Here is a 20,388-nt window from a genome sequence, read left to right as displayed (position 1 = left end):
TTGCTCTCATTTGGAGAATAGCAGTTGCTTAAAACTTCATGCTGTTTTTGAATTAAATGATAACTGCTTAGTGAGCTTTTTTAATATGTCCTTTGATTTTTCTCAAATACACATGTGATATATATTTGTATTTGAGAAGGAAACTCTAGTTTGCTGATTTATATTCTTAGAGCAAGTAATCTGCAGCCATGTAAGTTACCAAGCATACCCTGGAACAGGTAGTAGAGGTTTACTTGTAATATTGTGGAACACAAAACCAAAGTTTTGCGTTTATTCTCATAATGGATTATTTAATTGATTAACGTGACATTGGTTCTCATAAATAGAAGCTGTATTCACGTTACTTTAAAATCTGAGAAATTTTCTTTTTCAAGAATCAGATCTCTAGAACTTGAATTCTAATAAGCTTACAGTTATTCTTTTCCTGCTCTTATAATAAAGGTATTTTATAAGAAAGAAGTAGGAGCTGGCACAGCAGTAAAAGATACTCCAGAGATTGAACGAGTGAAGAAAAATCAGCAGAATATTAGTTCAGTAAGTTCTCTATAGCATTATTTTTAATATAAATTTATTTATTTATTTATTTGTTTTTATTTTTGGCTGTATTGGGTCATTGTTGCTGCGCGCGGACTTTCTCTACATTGTGGTGAGCAGGGGCTACTCTTCAATGCGGTGCACGGGCTTCTCATTGCGGTGGCTTCTCTTGTTGCGGAGCACGGGCTCTAGGTGCTCAGGCTTCAGTAGTTGTGGCATGTGGGCTCAGTAGTTGTGGCTCGCGGGCTCTTGAGCGCAGGCTTCAGTAGTTGTGGTGCACGGGCTTAGTTGCTCCGCAGCATGTGAGATCTTACCGGACCAGGGCTCGAACCCGTGTCCCTTGCATTGGCAGGCAGATTGTTAACCACTGCGGCACCAGGGAAGCCCCCAGTTCTCTATAGCATTAATCATCCTTTCCAAAAGCAAACATAAGCTAGATAAATGTTTTTGGTTCTTTACTAAACTGGCTGCCTTTTTTCCTTCACTTTGTTGAAACACTATTTCATCAAATATCAAAGGTCTAACTTTCAGAAGGAAACTGTAGCCTTGTTCCCCTTGAACCTAAAGCAGTATTTCATCTTGATATATCATAGTGCATAAGAGATAGATCACTTTAATAGTACAGTAATGAAATCTAGGATTAGATTTCACCCTTTTGAACAGAATTTTAACTGTATTAAATTTTTCAGAGAAAGGATAAATTTCAATACCTTTCCACAACTTGGAGGAAAGAAATTTTACCCTGACAGAATGATTAAAGGCCCTAGAACATTCATTTGGTGGCTTAAGAGAAGGTTTCAAAGGCCCCATTCACTTTCTGCTTCTTCCAATTTCCAGCAAAGGAAAGCACACACCTTCACTATAATTTTGTAAAATAAATTACCTGCCTCCCCACCCCCAGTTCCCTTTGAGCTTGGGGGAAGGGTAGAGGAGGTGTTTAATGTTATGGATTAAAAACTTCTTCATTCAGTGCTTGACATTTACAGTGGATAATTGCTATCCTTACCAATAGGCATATTTGGTAATAGTTGTCATACAGTCATTCCTTGGTATCCACGGGCCTTGGTTCCAGGAGCCTCGCCAACCCACACTCACACACACTCACACACACTCATACACATTCATACCAAAATCTGCAGATGCTCAACTGCCTTACTGTTGGCCCTCCATATCCACGGTTTCACACTGAGGAAGTGGAGGGCCTACTGTATTTAGCTTCTTGCTGAGGAACTCAGTAGGGTTCTTTCCTCGCGTGCCCTTGCCTGACCTTTCTCTTCACCTTCACCCTTAGAGGCAGAGTTTTCTTGAAGTCATCCAGGTAGAACTGCCTTGATTAAACTCCTCTGTCAGGAACTCTGACGGTTACCTGGCATCTTAGAATATGTGTGCACTGGCATTTGTGGAGACAGAGTAGGAGAGGCAAGGTAACGCTGTGGTGAACAGACTTCAAAATGAATTTACAAAAAATCTGCAGAATCCTAGTGCACTGAAATCCCCGTAGCATGAATGAAGCTCTCTCCTGAGGAAGGCATGAGGAGGAGGACCTGACCATGACGATTCCCATCCACCGCGGCGAGAGCCTGTGTCAGGCAGCACTCGAGTCTGGTGGAGAAATGCGTTCCGCTGGGAAATGTGAAATGGTTGTTTCCTTCACTTCCAAATGATAATATCTGAAATGTACCCATCAGTGTACTGGGGTATATAATGTTATAAATGTTCTGTACTGTGCAATTCTATTGCCTACAGTGAAATGACTGTGCCATTTTGATTAGTTTGGAGTCATATGAGAAACAAAAATGTTCATCTTTCATCATGTTTAGCTTCTCACCCGAGGAAAATCACGGAAAGTAGTACAGTCTATCATTTCATCTCCCAGCATCCCACTGCCCCTTCTAGCAAACAATATTAGTTCTGTATCTCTATGAGGTTGGGCCCTAAACTCCTGCTTAGTATTCAAATGGAAAGTTGCCCTTTCAAGATTAGCTAGATCTGTCAAACCAAGATAGGATTCTCTAACATTTAAAGATCTCGACATTTTCCACCTCCAGAGTAAAAGTCTTTTGGCTATTAGCTTTCTCTGTTAAGAACTACTTTTGAATCTTAGTTAGAGGTAGTCTGTCTCAGTGTACTCTCCATTTAACTGTTGTGGATCTGGCCTAATACTGACATTGTTACTCATATCTCATATTAAATGTACAGATGCTAAGATATAGATGATAGCAAAGATATTTAGGTATCGTTTCTTTATGACTGTCAGTGTGGATTTCAGCTTTAATCATTTTAAACATTACCAAGTGATTGCTAAAAGATGTTTTATGTAGATCTAAGTCTTGGCTAAATTTCAACATATGCCTCTTAAGTCTAGCCTATGTTTCCGTACATATATGTATGTGTCCTTTTTCTCGAATCCAATCTTCCATGAATTTTACACATTAAAATACCACCTGATACGATAGCATCACTAATCATTTCATAAATTTAAAGAGCTTGTCCCAGGCATAACTGTGTGTTGGCATTATCATTTGTCTGGTTGATCTTCCTCTAAATAGACTTGAACGAGGAGCTTTTGATTGAGGCAAATGCCGGGATATAGGCGGGCTTTACATAACATGATTGTGTGGGTAGAAGACGCTTCCTGACTTTCTGCCACTGGCCCATCTATAGCGATCAGCAGTCAGTGGCCTCTGCTCGTAGTACATTTCCCTCCACCTTCCCCTTTCTCTTCTTTTATTTTTTTCTTATTCTGGATCATTTGGATCCAGATGGATACGCAGTGTTTCCAAGACTTTGTAGCTAACTCAGTTTGACTTTTGCCTTTAAATACGTGGTGAATTTCAATTAACATGTTAATAAATAGAAACTGCTTTTCAAATAGAAAATAATAAGTTATTATGTTAAGATAATTTCCAAGGTTTTTGGTGCATCTGCCTGATGATAAAATTTATTTTCACAAGCAATATATGCTTATTTTAATTAAAAAACCTCTTCAGTGACGGATAGGTGAATAGATGTGGGTTTGTTTGTACTTCAGGATAAAGGAATCCTGAAAGCACCAGACGAAATAAAAATTTGTGTTCCCACTGAAGGAAAATTAATATTGGAATTAAAAATTCAACTATGCGGTAGTTACAAATGAAGAATTCTTAGCTATTTTTTAAGCCTTGTGTTGAATAAAACTTACATTTTAAAAAATAAATCATGCAGGTAAAATACAAGGAAGAGATGAACCATGGAACAGCCATTTCTGATCCACCAGAGCTCAAGAGAGTTAAAGAAAACCAGAAGAACATCAGCAATGTGTGATCATATTCCTTTAAGTATTGTTTTCTGTGGGCATGACACTTGTACGGGTGAAGTCCTACTACGATGAATACCATTGTAGGAGGGCCAGTTCCTGAAAGGTGGAGATAAGATTTCACACATATTTATGTTGGGGTAGCATTACACCAAGCATGTGCATTTGCTTATTAAAGCACATGGTATTGAATGCCTACTCTGTTCTTGTTCTTGGGGGCATTCAGAGATGAGGTTAGGGTCTTAGGGGCGGTGTGTATTCTCAGGGGTCTCTAGGAGAAACAGCTGTGGCCATAAATAAAGATTGTGCATTAAGTGCTATAACAATAATTAATATTTGCCGAGTGTTTACTACGCTTTTTGAGTTCTTTACATGCAACATCTCATTTAATATTAAGTAATAATTCCGTTTGCAAAGCGCTGGGGAAATGCAGAGAAGGAGGGCTATGTCAGTGAGAGAGAGGAAGACCCTTGGAGAAAGAGTCACATTTGAGTTAGATCTTGAGGAATTGATAAAAGTTTGGGGTGGATTTCGTGAGAAGGGGCCCTCCTGGCAGTGCAAACTGAATGTGTTCAGGATCCAAGATCTGTTCAGAGAGGGGAAGGTTTAGTGTGATGGGTGCTTGGGGTGGAAGATGGCAGGAGAAAGGCGGTGGAGGGAGAAATCATAACTCAGGCCACGAGGAGGCTGTTGGCAGTGCCAGTGCCCCGACAGGGTGATTCAGATGCACACGGTCGCTGCTGATGCGCTGGCCTTGACTTAGGGATTAAATTGTTTTAATGTGTCCTTTTTTTAAAAGTTATTTTATATTGCAGTATAGTTGATTTACAGTGTTGTGTTAGTTTCTGCTGTACAGCAGAGTGAATCAGTTATACATATGCATGTATCCACTCTTTTTTAGATTCTATTCCCATATAGGTCATTACAGAGTATTGAGTAGAGTTCCCTGTGCTGTACGGTAGGTTCTTATTAGGTATCTGTTCTATATATAGTAGTGTGTATATGTCAATCCCAATCTCCCAATTTATCCCTCCCCCCATTTCCCCTTTGGTAACCATAAGTTTGTTTTCTACATCTGTGACTCTACTTCTGTTTTGTAAACAGGTTCATTTGTACCATTTTTTTAGATTCCACATATAAGCGATATCGTATGATATTTGTCTTTCTCTGTCTGACTTACTTCACTCAGTATGGCCTAGAGATTGTCATAATGTGTCCCTTTTTCTAAAAGAAGGGTTACTAGTTTTCAATTTATCATAGAAACATAACACTCCCTTAAAATAGCTATTTGAAAACAAGAATGAGTTAACTGAATAAGAAAACACTATAAATCACAGCACAGGTGACATCTGGCATGTCATATGGGAAGTGGTGTGTACACGGTGGGAGTTTGGATAACACTGGAGTAGTGGAGAAGAACGTGGGCCCGGGACTGTTGGTTTGATCCCAGCTTCAGACCCTACCTGCTGTATAACCTTCATAAGCTACCAACCCCTCTCCAAGCCTCAGTTTCCTCATCTATGAAACAGGGACTAGAATATTAAGTGAGATATTGCCTGTAAAGCGCTCAGCGTGTTTGTGAGCGGATGAACGCGATACGTGAAGAGTCTCCGTATCAAATTTCTGTCCCCAAACTTATATCCACGAGAAATGGGCTACGACAGTTTCTCAACATCAGTAATGCTGTTCAACAATGTTTTCTCCTCTGAACTCAGCCCAGAGTAATCTTTCTTTGTATCCTGCCATCAGTAGAGATTACACTGGACCTTTCCTCACTTCAGGCAATTATCCGACACAGAATCTGCCTAAACTCTCGAACTGCATACCACGGCACAGAGAAAGAAATCACACTGGCAGGGACCTGACCCTGTTTCATTTATTTTCCAGGCTTATCACATATCTGTTCACTTGCACATGCACTGCTGAGGGTGTACATCTCAAGTCCATTTTATCTGCAGGCCCTGTAGGCCTTGTGATGTCTTACAAAAAAAAAAAAATTCTCTAACACTAAATTTAAACTACAAAAAATCATTAAGACTGTCCCTGTGGAGTTCCTTATAATGGGATTTTTTAACCTCTAGTTTTCCTTTTACCTGTCAAAAGTTCATTCGATGGACATGCCATTCTATCTCTCTGTGTTGGATCCTCATTTATTTCCTGGGGTGTTGTGGAATTGCCAGGAAAGCTGACCACAAACGTTGGGTCTGATCCCCCAGCTAAGAAAGAGCCACCTCTATGCAGTCAGTCAGAAATATCTCCATAATGCTAGCCAGAGCATGGGCTTCTAATGTTGGAACTTGGCAGAGGAGGAAACTTTGAGGTTCAGGGTTTCTTTACATAGTTACAGGCACTCAGTGAGGTGCGGGCATAGGACTGGCATAGCCCTCCTTTCTAATGATAAGAATGCAGCATTTTAATTTTTAAATATAAAACGGTCATTTGGTAATGGTGCTTTAGTGCTGTGAGCTCACAGAAGGGATCGTTTATCATAGCTGATAAGATCGAACGCAGAGAGGCCACCACTAAATTATGCAGTTTGAAGAATAACAACCTAAGGTAGAATTCAAAACATTTGGGCAGCAAAAGGCTTAGATCTGGGATCACTGTGTTGACGAAGTCTTTTAGCAAAGCATATTTCACTATAAAATCCTAATGAAGATTTTAGCTAATGAATGCTCTGTCACTGTGTAACGTTTCTTTTAGTCAGTTGCAGTGTGCTAGCTCACACTTCCTTCCCATAATCCCACACTGTCTTGCGCTTGTCTCTCAGCTCCGGTACAAAGAGCAGTGTTACACAGCAACTCCAGTGAGCATGACGCCAGAGATAGAGAGAGTGAGGAAAAACCAGGAGCATCTGAGCACGGCAAGTTGTTTCTGTTTCCTCTTATATTTTACCAAACAGTGTATATTTTTATTCTTTACAACGCCTTCTGAAAAGCATTAGACCCTCTTCATCTTGGCTGCTCCTTTTCCACAGTCACATATTGAGGGACAGTAGACCTCTCGTGTTAGTCCAGGAAATTGGGGACTGTCTTGCTGACCTTCAGTCCTGCTTGTTTATTCAAGAAATCTTCATTAGGCAACGTGCCAGGCATTATCCTGGTCACTGGTACACAAAGATGGATAAGACCTCATAGTTGGTAAATCTCTAAAACTACATGCAGATTTAAAGAGTAGTATAGTGGGTCTGTTGTCAGTCTGAGAAAACAAATTGTCTGTTGGCATAAGGCAAAAGAAGACCTGGCTTGACTGGGGTTCTAAGACATAATGTCAGGGCAGGGAACCTTATAAATAAAACAGAAAACATTATCCAATCGGTCAGCAATCTATTGCTAATAAAGCAATGGTAGTTAACAATCATGAGGTTCCTCTAATGTGGACCCTGTGCTAAATGCTTTATATAAATCCGTGAGGTTGGCACGATTTACTCCCCTGGTTTGTAGGTGTGGGAAACTAAGGCTTGAGGAGTTAGAGAACATGCTGGGGAACCCATGGTTTGTGGCAGCAGGGCTGGGATTTGAACCCAGGCCTCCCTGAATTCAGAAATCTCTTTCAGTTGTGTCCCCCAATAGTTATTTTTCCCACTCTTTCACCCTTTTATGGAACTTTTACCATTATAAACAGTAACCTTCTTCTAAAATGGGTAATTTTGAGAGACTTTAAAATTTAAGAGTGAGTTCAGGCTGACGACTGCTTTATCCTTACAAGATCCCTGATGGTGGTAGGGGTGAGGGATCTGCAGCTTCTTTTGAAGGTGGAGGCTCCAGGGTCAGAATGGGAGCAAAGCCAGCTTCCCAGGCTGCTGTGGCTACTTCACTATAGTTCTCTTGTAATGATTTCATTACAATGTTTTCCCCTTATATTTCCATTACATTTAGTTGTGGCATTTGCAGTTAGTTTTGGTATTGAACAGCAATATATTTATTAAAAAAATCATTTTTAAGAAGCACAACAGCGCTTCGTGCTTGCTAAGTTAGAAGAATCAGAATCCAGGTGCATTTGAACTGAAAGGTTGACACGCATCTACTGTGGAAAAAGATGTTTAAAAATTAGGGTTAATCTTGAGGCTCATCCTCTGTTGCTATTTGGGTGGAGACCATTATACTATTTGTTAAAAGTCTTATTTATCCTCCACAGGTAAAATACAGAGGAGAGATTAAACAGGCAACGGCAATTTCTGATCCACCAGAGCTGAAGAGGGTTAAAGAAAACCAGAAGAACCTCAGCAATGTGTGATCTTAGTAACTTTTTTCTTACAAGAGCAAACATATTGTCAACATGTCAGTGAAGCAATCGTGTTTACAAAGTTTTCATGACCTTGAGTTGATACCCTGCTCTCAATTGACTGCCAATTTATTGGAAAGGTTTCAGGGTCTTAGGTATTGTGAGTCCAGCCAGGCATTCCCTGCTAGAGTTCCCAGTGACTACAGTGTGATTTTTTTTTTTTTTAATTAATTAATTATTTATTTATTTTTGGCTGTGCTGGGTCTTTGTTTCTGTGCGAGGGCTTTTCTCTAGTTGCGGCAAGCGGGGGCCACTCTTCATCGCGGTGCGCGGGCCTCTCACTGTCGCGGCCTCTCTTGTTGCGGAGCACAGGCTCCAGATGCGCAGGCTCAGTAGTTGTGGCTCACAGGCCTAGTTGCTCCGCGGCATGTGGGATCTTCCCAGACCAGGGCTCGAACCCGTGTCCCCTGCATTGGCAGGCAGACTCCCAACCACTGCGCCACCAGGGAAGCCCCTACAGTGTGATTTTTGTTTGCAGGTTATTGTGCATCCCTCTTACCCGGTCTTCCTTCACGCTTGTGGTTTCTGTGGTGCCCCAAAGGCTTACAGTGGCAGCTTCTGGCATCTTGGCCCTACAAATACGCTTTCCCAGTCCCTTTCCTGCATATATATACATATTCTTGTTCTGTAGCCTTTGCGGCCCTATCTCCCACTCCCAGCTGGTGTCACTTTATTTTTGGATGATGCTGGGGGAAAATTATAAAGTGTGCCTGGCTGAGTAGGTCACATGGGACAGGTCCATTTGGGGGCCACTTGTTGAGGGGCTGTTAGTTTTTACTCAGACACCAACTCCTGTCCTGCTCTGACTCCTTTCTGTTATGTAATCCGTGCATGCAGTTCACTGAGAGAATCGTTTTTTGAAGTCATTAACATATAAATTGGGTTCTTTGGAAGAGGAAATTTGGAAATCTATTAGGTTCAAAGAAATCTTTTATTCTTCAAACCTTTAAAGTCCTTTTGACCGGATTATAAAGGAAAGGCAGTTTCTTGTTTGGCACTTTCCCTGACAACTATATTTTGGAGAAGTAGATGCTCACTTTTTCCCAATGTATTCAGAGTCACAGTTGATGTAACTCTGTTACTCTCAAAAGGGAACATGATTCTGGAGAAGGAGGGATGGAGCAGTGGGAAGAATGCTGGCCTCATGGATGACTGTGTTTACTACTTAGGCATGCTGGCAAAAGTTCTGCCACAGTTAATTACTAAAGCCATAACAGTATAGCAGCATCCTATATAGGTAAGAGTACCTTAAAGTAATATCCATGAAGACATTTCACATCATACTCCTTTGTGATAAAATGCTTATTACGGCTCTACCGATGGTATGCCCATATAATGAGTACATTAATAGTGATTTCATTCACAGTGATTCACTGCTATGGGATGAATTAAAATAGAATGATTTAAGATGCAAACATTTTAAATATGACTAAACCTCTGATAGCATCCTTTTTTTTTTTTTTTTCATAGCTTCCTTTCCTTGGCTAGCTCTTTAAAATAAGTACTATGAGACTCTTAGGTGAATTGATTCACAGTGCTCTGCTTTTTGTTTTCTGAAATGATAGGTTTATTATAAAGGTCAGCTGGGAAGAGCTACGGCTTTAAGTATAACTCCTGAAATGGAAAGAGTAAAGAAGAATCAAGAAAATATTAGTTCGGCAAGTTGTTTTATTCACTTGGGGCTATCGCAAAGGGCATGTCCTTTATATTATTTACTTGCAAACCTGTTTTCTCCTTGTGAAAATAAAATCGATTTCCAAGAAACCTTTGTAATATGTGCAATAAGTACATGTATTATTTCAGATGACTTCCAAAAGCTGCCACTGTCTAACTTTATATTATCCGGCAACTCTTTGTTGATATTTCCAGATGTGACCAACACTTACATTTAAAGTTTTGTTTTAAACTGTATTATGTTCATTTAAACAATGATTCATGTTATTTTAGCCAGTGTCTTTGAAAGTAGTAAAGTCTTTGATGTGTAAGTTAAACAATTGTTATTTTACAGATGTATTCCATTGAATGTGGATTGTTAAATCCTCTCTGCAAAACAAAATAAGAAATGACTCATAACTCCAGAGTAAGGACTTAGAGGGGAAAAAATTTTTTAAATATATTTAACACAGAATTCAGTTACTCATTAAAGTCCCTTGGTGCACATTGGTGACTTTCTCTTAGGAAATACCAGGGCTTCCGTTCTGAATGCACATATGCCCTCAGGTCTGCAATAATTGGTATCCTAAACTTATACATAATCAGCTTCACAAATAGCAGTGTTCTGATGGTCAGATGTCAAAAAGAGCTTTATGCCTAGGAATCAGCATTTAGGTTTTACAGTGCACAGCTCTCTAGTGGCATTTCTGTCCAAAGATGCTGATTGTATTCAACATAAACTACCTTTAAGTGGTGGCTGTTTAGAGGGAACCTAAATTTGTTACTTATTGATTCTTGTTGTCGGCAGTGGACGAATAAAAGGAATTAGAGGGATGTTCCGTATGCATTCTTTCAGTGTTATGGTGGGAAATGGGGAAATAGAGAAATGGAAAAATAAATTTAGGTTCCATTTAGCTTTGGATTTTTCCTGTTTAAGTGTGATAACCACTTTTACTGACTCATTGTTAGTGGATGTTGCTCACTCACATTTGTTTTCAGTTGGTAGAGAGATTTAGGTCATCTTGGCTGCAGCCTTTAAAGGAGACCATCGAGAGTACAATTTTAGATCCTTATTCTAGAACGAAATGTAATTCACCAAACAAGTTACCTGGGAAGTAATTCACGATACGTTGTATATGTTCCACTCACTTGGGAAGCTTGAAAAAGTTATGTAATTTTTTTCAATTATAATTGTCTTATTTTTAAGTATGTTCTACTGTTTACTTTGCAGGTAAAATATACCCAGGACCAGAGACAGATGAAAGGTAGACCAAGTCTGATTTTAGATACACCTGGTCTCAGACATGTCAAAGAAGCTCAAAATCATATTTCAATGGTAGGGTCAACCAGGTCCTCCATCTGTGACTAAAACATACTAAGGAATGGCACCACCCAATGCACTGATGGCGTTGTTCACCATTAATCTGGATAACTAACAAAGCATGGAAAGGCCGATGGGCCCGTCCTTTGGGGGGAGCTTTCTAATCACACTGAAATGTAATGAAAATATTTAGTCTAATAAAATAATTTTTCTCAGTGATTTTTTGGGTGTGTTTTTTATTTCTAACGTGACTGCTGTAAATGTACTTTATGAAAGATATTTGCTTGGACTTCTTTTCAGTTAATTTTAAGGTTGAGTTTGGTGTGTTTACATGTTTAAAGAATATAAAAATATGTATTTTTTAAAAACAGTTTCATGAGATGTATTTTATATACCATAAAGTTCACCCATTTAAAGTATACAATTCAGTGGTTTCTAGTATAATTTACAGAGTTGAACAACCATCACCCTAATCCAATTTCAGAACATGAAAAACATATGTTTTGAAATATATATATGTTTTTGTAATTATATACAATAATATATATATATATAATTATTTGTAACTGTCAGTCTAATTTTAAATAATATGGCTTTCTTGAATAATTGTGTAGAAATACCTTATCATTTTATTGCATACTAAAGTTTAAGAGAAAGGATATTACTTTATACCTAAGTGAGTTCATTTTAGGAAGTAACCAGGATTTTAAAAATATATCTTTTAACACTTCTTACTGATACACAGGTTTGTATATTAAAAGAGCTGCTAACCGTAACGATGAAAATCATTGTGAAAATGTCAGCTTGATTTCTGATGCTAGGAAACTGAAGTTTCAGACATTATTTTTGGAATAATTGGAAAAGATACATCTATGTAGAAAATAATCTAGATGCAGCTGGTACAGTGACAACTGTCGTTATATCAAAATTTTGTGAGCTGTGTAACAGTCAGGAAATTTCAGTTTGAGTTAATATGGTTTTTCCCTTTTTCAGGTGAAATATCATGAAGATTTTGAAAAGACAAAGGGAAGGGGCTTCACTCCTGTTGTGGATGACCCTGTGACAGAGCGAGTGAGGAAAAACACCCAGGTCGTCAGCGATGCCGCCTATAAAGGGGTCCATCCTCACATCGTGGAGATGGACAGGAGACCTGGAATCATCGTTGGTAAGCTGACAGGCCTGCTTGGCAAGTCTGCACAGTCAAAAAGGTCGTGCTTGCCCTGGCTTTAAAATTCGCTTCCTTATTCATCGGACTCCTCCTCCAATGCTTGAGGTGGTGCCCAGGTGAAAGTGGACCACAGGTAATATGGTTTGCACCGTGTTGGATGGGATTCATGGCCTTTGCCAGGTATCATTGCAAATCCATTCTGTTGTTGGACGTTCTCTTGTCTTTAATAACCTTCTGGTCTTAAGAGTGTTCCTACTTGTTATGCAAAGAAGCAGCCCAAATATCAGACATGGGTGATAATGAAGGTTGAGCAATTTTTTTGTTTCCCTTTAGCTTATGTACTGTATAATTGTACTGCAGACGTTGTCTGCGTGGGTGACATAACAGAAGTAATCCCATTTACGTCCTTTTACCACAAATAGACATGCCGGAGAGATTCTGATGGTTTCCGCAATATGAATAGCTTATATATTTTTTAATATTATCTCTGAACTGGGAGAATCGAGAGCTGTCTGGAAGTCTCACAAATCAGAGAGGAAGGAACCTCTCATCCTGCCGTTCCTTCTTGTCAGCCTGGGAAAACCTTAGGAACATAGTGTTGAGTGGTGACAGAGCAAGGCTTATACTAAAATCTAAGGCAGGGCTAGAAAGGAAAGTTACTAATTTTTCAATTTGTTCAACATTTGTTTCTGTCGTAGGGGGAGAAGTTTTTGATTTTTATTTTGTTTTCTTAGACAAAAACCTTATAGTCGCTTCTTATGAATTACTCACATGTCCTTAATCAGGAGTTTTAACCCAACATTTTACCTGTTTCAGTGTGTGGAGAGCACTAATGGTGAGGGTTCAGGGATGTGGGGAGTTGTCTGGCGTGCACGTGTGTTGGGTGATGATTCACAGGCTCCCCGTGGAAGGTCAATGAAGAATAAACCAGGCAACTTAAATTTGATCACAAAGTTTTCTTAGCAAATCCAGTGAGTGTGAATATCCCTTTGTTCTCTGGAGTAGGCTGCACAGTGGGTTTGCCTATTACATGCTTGCTTTTTGCATACGCCCCTTTTCAGACTTTTGCTTGACTCTCTTGGGTGCTGACTTTTTTTTATTCATTCTTGATTTGTTGATTTCTTCCTTTGGTAAAAGACCTCAAAGTTTGGCGCACAGATCCTGGCTCCATCTTCGACATTGATCCCCTGGAAGACAATATTCAGTCTAGAAGTCTACATATGCTCTCTGGTACTGCTTACATTTTGAGTTCCTCCCCATTTACGTGGTTTTGTCCTCAAAGAGAAGCTACTGTGAGCTGTGGAGTCTCATTGTGCCGTTTGTGTAGTGTGAATTTTTAAGTTTGGGATTTGAAAAACTGAAAAAGTTGCTGTGCTATTTAATATACCATTAATCATTTATGAAAACAAAACTTGCAAAAGGGCTTTTTAATATATCCTAGATTAGTTTGTTCCAGATTTATTTTAAAGGTGTCTAGAGCTTACTTACATCCCCTTTCTATTAGTGAATATGATTTTAGAGGTTTTCTGGGCTTTCAAATGCAGCTATTTGGACTGCACTAAACTGCTAAGACATAAAGGAGATTTGTTTCATGAAAAACGCAACGTTTTAAAGGTATAGTTCTTTAATTTAAAGACTTCTTTAATTAAGAATTCTATGTAAAACAGTGGGGAGATTTTCTATATAGTATCATAAATGTCTTAAAATAGATTTTCAAGTATCCTTCAAATTTATCTCTGAGTTTTTAGAAAATGCAAAATTTGTAGTTTACCTAGGAAGTTTATTTGACTTTTAACTTAGACTGCATGTTTATAATTAAAAGCAAAACCCAAATGGTTTGGATGTTTGGGTATAGTGATAGCATGGGTTGACTTTTCAGACTTTCAGACCACATTTAGCAAACTGAAGATTTGACAGTTATGCAAGTATTTTAAAAATATAAATAGATATATCATTTAGGTCTTACTCTGCCCCCTGATTTACACTCCACGTTTAATTGTTGACATTAATAAAATTGAAAGCCCAAGGCAAAGTAGGGATTCTAATATTTGTATAGTTAATTTGATCTACATAATCAGCCAAATTGTATTTAATTTTCTAAAAATAAAGGCAACAAATGCTGTATCCTTGGTGATATTTGAAAAGAATTATTTATAACCAAACCTTTTGTTTGATAGAAGTTTACTAGTTTGCCAGTGTTTTCTTAGTTCTTGTCAATTTCCCATCCCTCATCTCTCCTTTAAAATTTAGACAAAAAATGAGTATAAATAATCATTAAGTCAATTATATAGTTGATGCAATGTGTGCTGAAGTTTGGGAATAGGTGACTAGAATTTCTAATACCTGAGCTTTTGGATTGTAATTTAATAAGGGATTATTTTTCTTGTTAAATTTTTAAGTAATTTTTTTGTTTCCTTTGTTCTTCAAGTCACTTAATCACAAGTATGAATATTTTCCCTCCAATATAGAAAAGGCGAATCATTATAGGAGACAACGGTCTCGATCTCATTCGAGCAGTACTTTTGGTACAGGTCTGGGAGATGACAAATCAGAAATATCCGAGATTTACCCTAGCTTTTCGTGCTGCAGTGAGGTAACAAGACCGTCTGATGAAGGAGGTATCAGACGTTAACCACTCTCAGAAATTTATTTTAAATGTGCCACAAGCGTGTCTTTAACAAATTTGTCACTTTTGGGCAAGCGTTTGGCCTGGGTGTATCTGAACATTTTAAATTATGTTTAGAAAGTTGAGTCTTTTTTTTTTTTAAAACTACTAATTTGCATTTTTGCATGCTTGTTTTTCCTGTCTTACTTCAGTGTTTTTGCTACAAATGGATCTTTAATGACAACAGGGTCTTGGGATCTGCTACGTGAGTTTGTTTCACAGGAGTTATATGTGATGGATATACACAGCCAGAGTGGAAACTTGAGTTCTACGGAGTTTGTATCTGATTTCCATTAAGGAAAATCAATCTTTCGGTTATATTTGAGTGGCTAAGAGGTTGCTATGAATTTGTGTGTTTAAATATTGATATACAGCTGCAGACAGAGTTAGATCTTGCCAAAAAGAAATGGAGTATGTACTTGGGATATGAGATTTTTTTTAATGGAAAATACTGTTGATTGTTAATAATCTTCTCTGTATTTTATATAACCATACTTTTCCTCTACCTTCTCCTGTTTTCTGCATCCAAGCTGGTGGGTTAGGTCTAGAAATTGGTAGTTGAGATTGTTTTGGATGTTAACTACTCCTGCTGATAAAGCTGTTGTTAAAGGTTGAGACTGAGGTATAGCTTCGGTTTAGTGACATGGGGAGGGAGAGAGTAGTGAGCACAGAAGAACAAAAGGAAAACTGAATTTCCTTTTCAACCAAAGTCCATAGGGCTGAAATTGCTGAGGCAGGAGATTTTGAAGTTGAGCAGTTTAACACCTTGGGGGAACATGTAATGGGACTGAGGACCTGATGAAACTATGAAATCTCTTGTAATTGAGTAATTGTTTTTTGCATTCATAGGAAAACACCTATGAGAATAAAATCAGTTATAGTCAATACGTCTTAAATTATACATTCAGACTGGCCCTACCTTGGTAGAAAGGTTTTTCTTTTCTTAAATTTCAGATTTGTTGTGGTATAATTGACATATAAAATTGTAAGATATTTAAAGTGTACATCGTGGTGGTTTGATGTATGTGTACGTTGTGAAAAGATGTCCCCCCACCTAGTTAATTAACACATCCATCACCTCGCAGATTTATTTTTTCTTCTTTTTTTTTCTTTTGTTTTTGGCAGGAACACTTAAGTTCTACTCTGTCAGCAAATTTCATTTATACAATACAGTGTTATCAACTATAGTCACTGTGTTATTCTTTAGATCCTTGGATCTTATTCACTGTATAGCTGAAAATTTGTACCCTTTTACCAATCTCTCCCTATCTCCCGCACCCCCCACCCTCTGGCAACTACTACAGACATGTGTCTGCTTATCTAACAAAGGATTCAGTAACTTTTTTTTTCTTTGGACTTAGGGTTGTTGATTTCTCCCTTCAGTGTCCTCTGTGGCTCTAGAGGTACAGAATAATGTTGATGCCTGATGAGATAAATAAAACCCAAAGCAAATACGAGAACAAATTTCGATCAACCTTATTTAACTTCACTCAGTTCAGTGTACTGGAGCTGATGTCTCTCGCAAATGCGACGCACCTTAGTGTTTGCTTCGTCAGGGACCCTTTTACTTCATGTCTGTACACACAAACAAGGCATTCATTCATTTACTCACCAAATGTTTGAGTGCTCTTTGTACAGCAGCCAAGAGCTCGGATCTGGCAATGCATACGGCACTGAGCAGCAGAGATATGCATCTGCTCTAAGGGGCTTGGAGTCTGGGGCGGCGGGGGGGGGGGCCCTGACATTGAGCAGATATTTACCCAAGTAATATATAATTATGGACTCAGTAAGTGCTCTGAGGGGAGGTCATGGGGGCCACAAAGGGGGGACTCCATCTGGCCTCAATGTCAAGGAAGCCTTCCCCAGGGAAGGAAGATTTGAGCTGAGATGGGAATGCTAAATGGAAGTTAGCTAGGCCAAGGGGTCTGTGGGAAAATAATGTTTCTCCTTGAGAGAACAGAGCACAGAAGTGGTGCATCAAAGAGACATTCAAATGGAGGCATCGAGCAGGCAGGCAGAGTCCACAGGAGGAGGCCGCACTGCAGATAAGTGCAGAAGCCATCACCTGTGTCCGTGATCAGGCCTTGGATGAGTCTATGCAGAGAAGGAGAATTTGAGACCCCTCTGGCAGGTTCCTCGGCTCCTTCCCCGCCAGGTTCGCGCGTCTCCTAATTCCACTGGCTCCTCGAAGGCTGCATTCTAAAAACCTACTGCTGTTGGTTTATCTCCTCTTTCTCCTCTCAAGCCACCACTCCTTTTCTTCCTAAGTATTTCTAGCAAGAGGACCCTACACTATGCCAAACTGCCTAAGAAAACATCTCTGTTAAAGGAAAGTACACATAAATATTCTTGCACTTATACAAGAATTTGGGGAAGAGTAACACATGGTTAAGAGGGAATGATTACATTTTTTAAAGTGGAGGAATTTCAGACTCCATGAAGGTGGTAGGGGGAGATTTTTTGACAGGAAGGAGTGTCTCAGTAGCTTAAATAATGCCTTGTAAGAAAAGCTGACTCCTCGAAGGCATTTATAACCTGTCATTCTCAGTTACCTGTTACAAGGCCTGTGTTCGGTGACATTTCCAATTTTGGAAACTAGGTATTGAGGTATGAAGCAAAAGTAAAGATGTACCAATAAGTTTTATAACATTAACACAAGTGGTGGCATACCCACAGGGTATCTGAGTTAATTCAAAAAGATTTTAGAATACCTGGGAATACGCTTCTAATTTTATTTATTTTAAGTGAAGCACATCACATTCTACTGATTGGTACTTTATATCTGTCTGTATTCAAATGATCAGTGACGCATCTAACCTAATAAGTCCAAAACCACCTTCCCCGCAACATCTGCTGCTTTTCCAGGGCTTCCCAGCTTGCTAAGTAGCAACTGCAACTTTCCAGATACGGACTTCAAACCCTTAGAAATCATCCTCCACACTTGTCTTTTACTCCCATCCACATCCAAACCGTTAGCAAATCTTGTCAGCTCTCCCGGGATAAATATATCCAGAATCTGACCCCTTGTGCCCACCTCTGCCCTCGCTGCTTGTTTCAGCGACTGCCCTCTCTCCCTCGGGTCATCACAGAAGCTTCCAGACTAGTTTTCTGCTTCTGCTCTTGCCACCCTGAGGCACCAACCCTCTGCCCTGGTCTGTTCTCCACGTGGCAACCAGAGCATCTCTTTGAAACACAAGTTAGATCATGTCATTCTTTTGCTACCATTTCATTCAGAGTATAACCCAAATCCTTACCGTTGCCCTACAGGGCCCGCACCTGATATGGGCCCTGACTGCCGTCCTGAGCCATTTGCTGCCTTTTTCGGTAGACTCGTCCACTCCCGCCATCCTGGTCTCCCGGCTTTACTCACACCTTCCAAGAAAGCGCCCACCCCGGGCCTTCACATCTGCTGTTCCCCCTGCTTGGGAAACTCCCCCTCCTGCCACACCCAAGGTATGTGCTTGCCTGGATCCGTTTTGCTTCCTGTTTCTGCTCAGATCTCACTTTATCAGAGAGACCCTCTCTAACTACCAGAGATAAGACGGCACCCCTTCCCATTCTGTCTGGCCCTTTACTCTTTCTTCATAGCACTTGACACCTGAAATATGTATTTATTTGTTTATGTGCTTGTCTGCCTCTGCCTCACTGGGAGAGACGCCCCACAATGGCTGGGATATTGGCTATTTTGTATACTACTCTGTCTCCAGCTCTTAGAATAAGCACTCAGCAGATATTTGGTGAATGAATGAAATGGTCAAATTAATATTTTTTTCCACTCATGCCACTTCAATTTTTAAACAAATTGAAATATAATTGACATACAACATTGTATTATTGTAATACATTGTAATAATTGTAGGTGTACAAAAATTAATATCTTAAAAATTAGAACTGCATATATAAATACATGTGAGTTTTTTTAAAAATTAAAATTCTGTTGTAGAAGCCTTTCAAGAAAATTCTTCCATTTTTGTTTTGATGATGTTTTGATATGTTTCAATGACATTAAAGCATAGCTGAAAAAAAAACCCCCTAAAGTGGAAACATTCCCAGGGTATTTTCTTTTCTGGTCAGGAGGCAAAGAAGTAGTATCCATGATGTCTTGGTTGCTTTGAAATTTGGGGTCCCCTTTGAAATGTGTATTACACTGGGCCCTGGTAAGGAGGTGCTGAGTGACTCCATAGAAGGAGGAAACTTTCATGGTGATGAGAGCTGTTTGCTGAAAACCTTTAGTGTCCTTAGTTAATCATATGCATTTGTTTAAATACTATTCTAGAAATTGGAAAGAATTTTAGAACAATACTTGTTAGTGGTAAGATGAAGAAAAACAGGGAATGTTCGTATTGAGAGATGCCATCTTTTTTCTTACAAATTTTTAAAAAATCTCATTAATAGCTTTTTAATATGATTTTTAAAAAATTTATTTACTTATTTTATTTATTTTTGGCTGTGTTGGGTCTTTGTTGCTGCGTGCGGGCTTTCTCTAGTTGTGGCGAGCGGGGGCTGCTTTTCACTGCAGTGCGTGGGCCTCTCATTGCGGTAGCTTCTCTTGTTTCAGAGCACGGGCTCTAGGCACGCGGGCTTCAGTAGTTGTGGCACGTGGGCTTCAGTAGTTGCGGCACGTGGGCTCAGTAGTTGTGGCTCGCAGACTCTAGAGCGCAGGCTCCGCAGTTGTGGCGCACGGGCTTCGTTGCGCCGCGGCATGTGGGATCTTCCTGGACCAGGGCTTGAACCCGTGTCCCCTGCATTGGCAGGTGGATTCTTAACCACTGTGCCACCAGGGAAGCCCTTTCTTCCAGATTTTATTGATTTCTTTAAATTTAGATTGGAATTTTATATGATAAAATGTGTTATGTCCTAGAAAGGTGTCCTTTAGTATTGGGCTGTCTTCCCGCCTTTGAGGTGACGTGTGTGGCAACACGGTCCCATGGTGGACAGAACACTGTGCGGGGGCAAGAGACCATCCCGCTCTCCCACTGCTTGGTCTGGGTTCTCGGGAGGTCACCTAACCTCATCAAGCTCGGATTCCACATCTGTAACAAGAAGGATGTAGAACAAGTAGCTTTTCTATTCTAAGATACTTTACATTTCCTAAGCTAAGTGCCGTAAATTAAATAAACTCCTTTTTCTTTCTATGTATGAGAATGTGTTTATGTCCTGAAGGTGACCTGTTTTACTTTTTGAATTAAATGGCTGGGCAGTTATGAGAGTCATAGTTTCAGGGTCCTTTTTTCTGAGTTACAGGAAATTTAGCTTGTTAGGACAAAGGGTTAAACAATCAGCTCATTTCCTTGAGGCAGAAGTACAAAGTTTTCATCATTCACATTTGGTTTTCATGAGCATTAACATAAAAGCCTTCTCCTTTACATTTTTATCATTGTTTTAGTTATGCATTTCTCATGATGTTTTCCCATCTTGCTTTGATTGCTGAATATTTTCATTGTCTTATGTGATTATTTTGGGCTTTC

General features: G+C 39.4%; 1 protein-coding gene across 2 annotated transcripts in view; it reads left to right on the top strand.

The window, feature by feature from the left end:
* Nucleotides 1-20,388, top strand: part of NEBL (nebulette) — a 340,699-nt gene that overhangs the window by 300,588 nt on the left and 19,723 nt on the right. The window contains exons 18-26 of one of the 2 annotated variants that reach the window (XM_068538593.1): nucleotides 442-534; nucleotides 3,739-3,831; nucleotides 6,600-6,692; nucleotides 7,967-8,059; nucleotides 9,679-9,771; nucleotides 10,998-11,102; nucleotides 12,081-12,252; nucleotides 13,393-13,485; nucleotides 14,724-14,873. In XM_068538593.1, the coding sequence (XP_068394694.1) occupies nucleotides 442-534; nucleotides 3,739-3,831; nucleotides 6,600-6,692; nucleotides 7,967-8,059; nucleotides 9,679-9,771; nucleotides 10,998-11,102; nucleotides 12,081-12,252; nucleotides 13,393-13,485; nucleotides 14,724-14,873 (985 nt within the window). The remainder of the gene's footprint in view (nucleotides 1-441; nucleotides 535-3,738; nucleotides 3,832-6,599; nucleotides 6,693-7,966; nucleotides 8,060-9,678; nucleotides 9,772-10,997; nucleotides 11,103-12,080; nucleotides 12,253-13,392; nucleotides 13,486-14,723; nucleotides 14,874-20,388) is intronic. The other variant, XM_068538594.1, reaches the window with a different exon arrangement.

Source organism: Eschrichtius robustus, chromosome 1 (assembly GCF_028021215.1).
Source record: "Eschrichtius robustus isolate mEscRob2 chromosome 1, mEscRob2.pri, whole genome shotgun sequence".
Classification (NCBI taxonomy): Eukaryota; Metazoa; Chordata; class Mammalia; order Artiodactyla; family Eschrichtiidae; genus Eschrichtius; species Eschrichtius robustus.
Note: the sequence above shows the minus strand (reverse complement) of the source record. Positions and strands in the feature narration are given on the sequence as shown.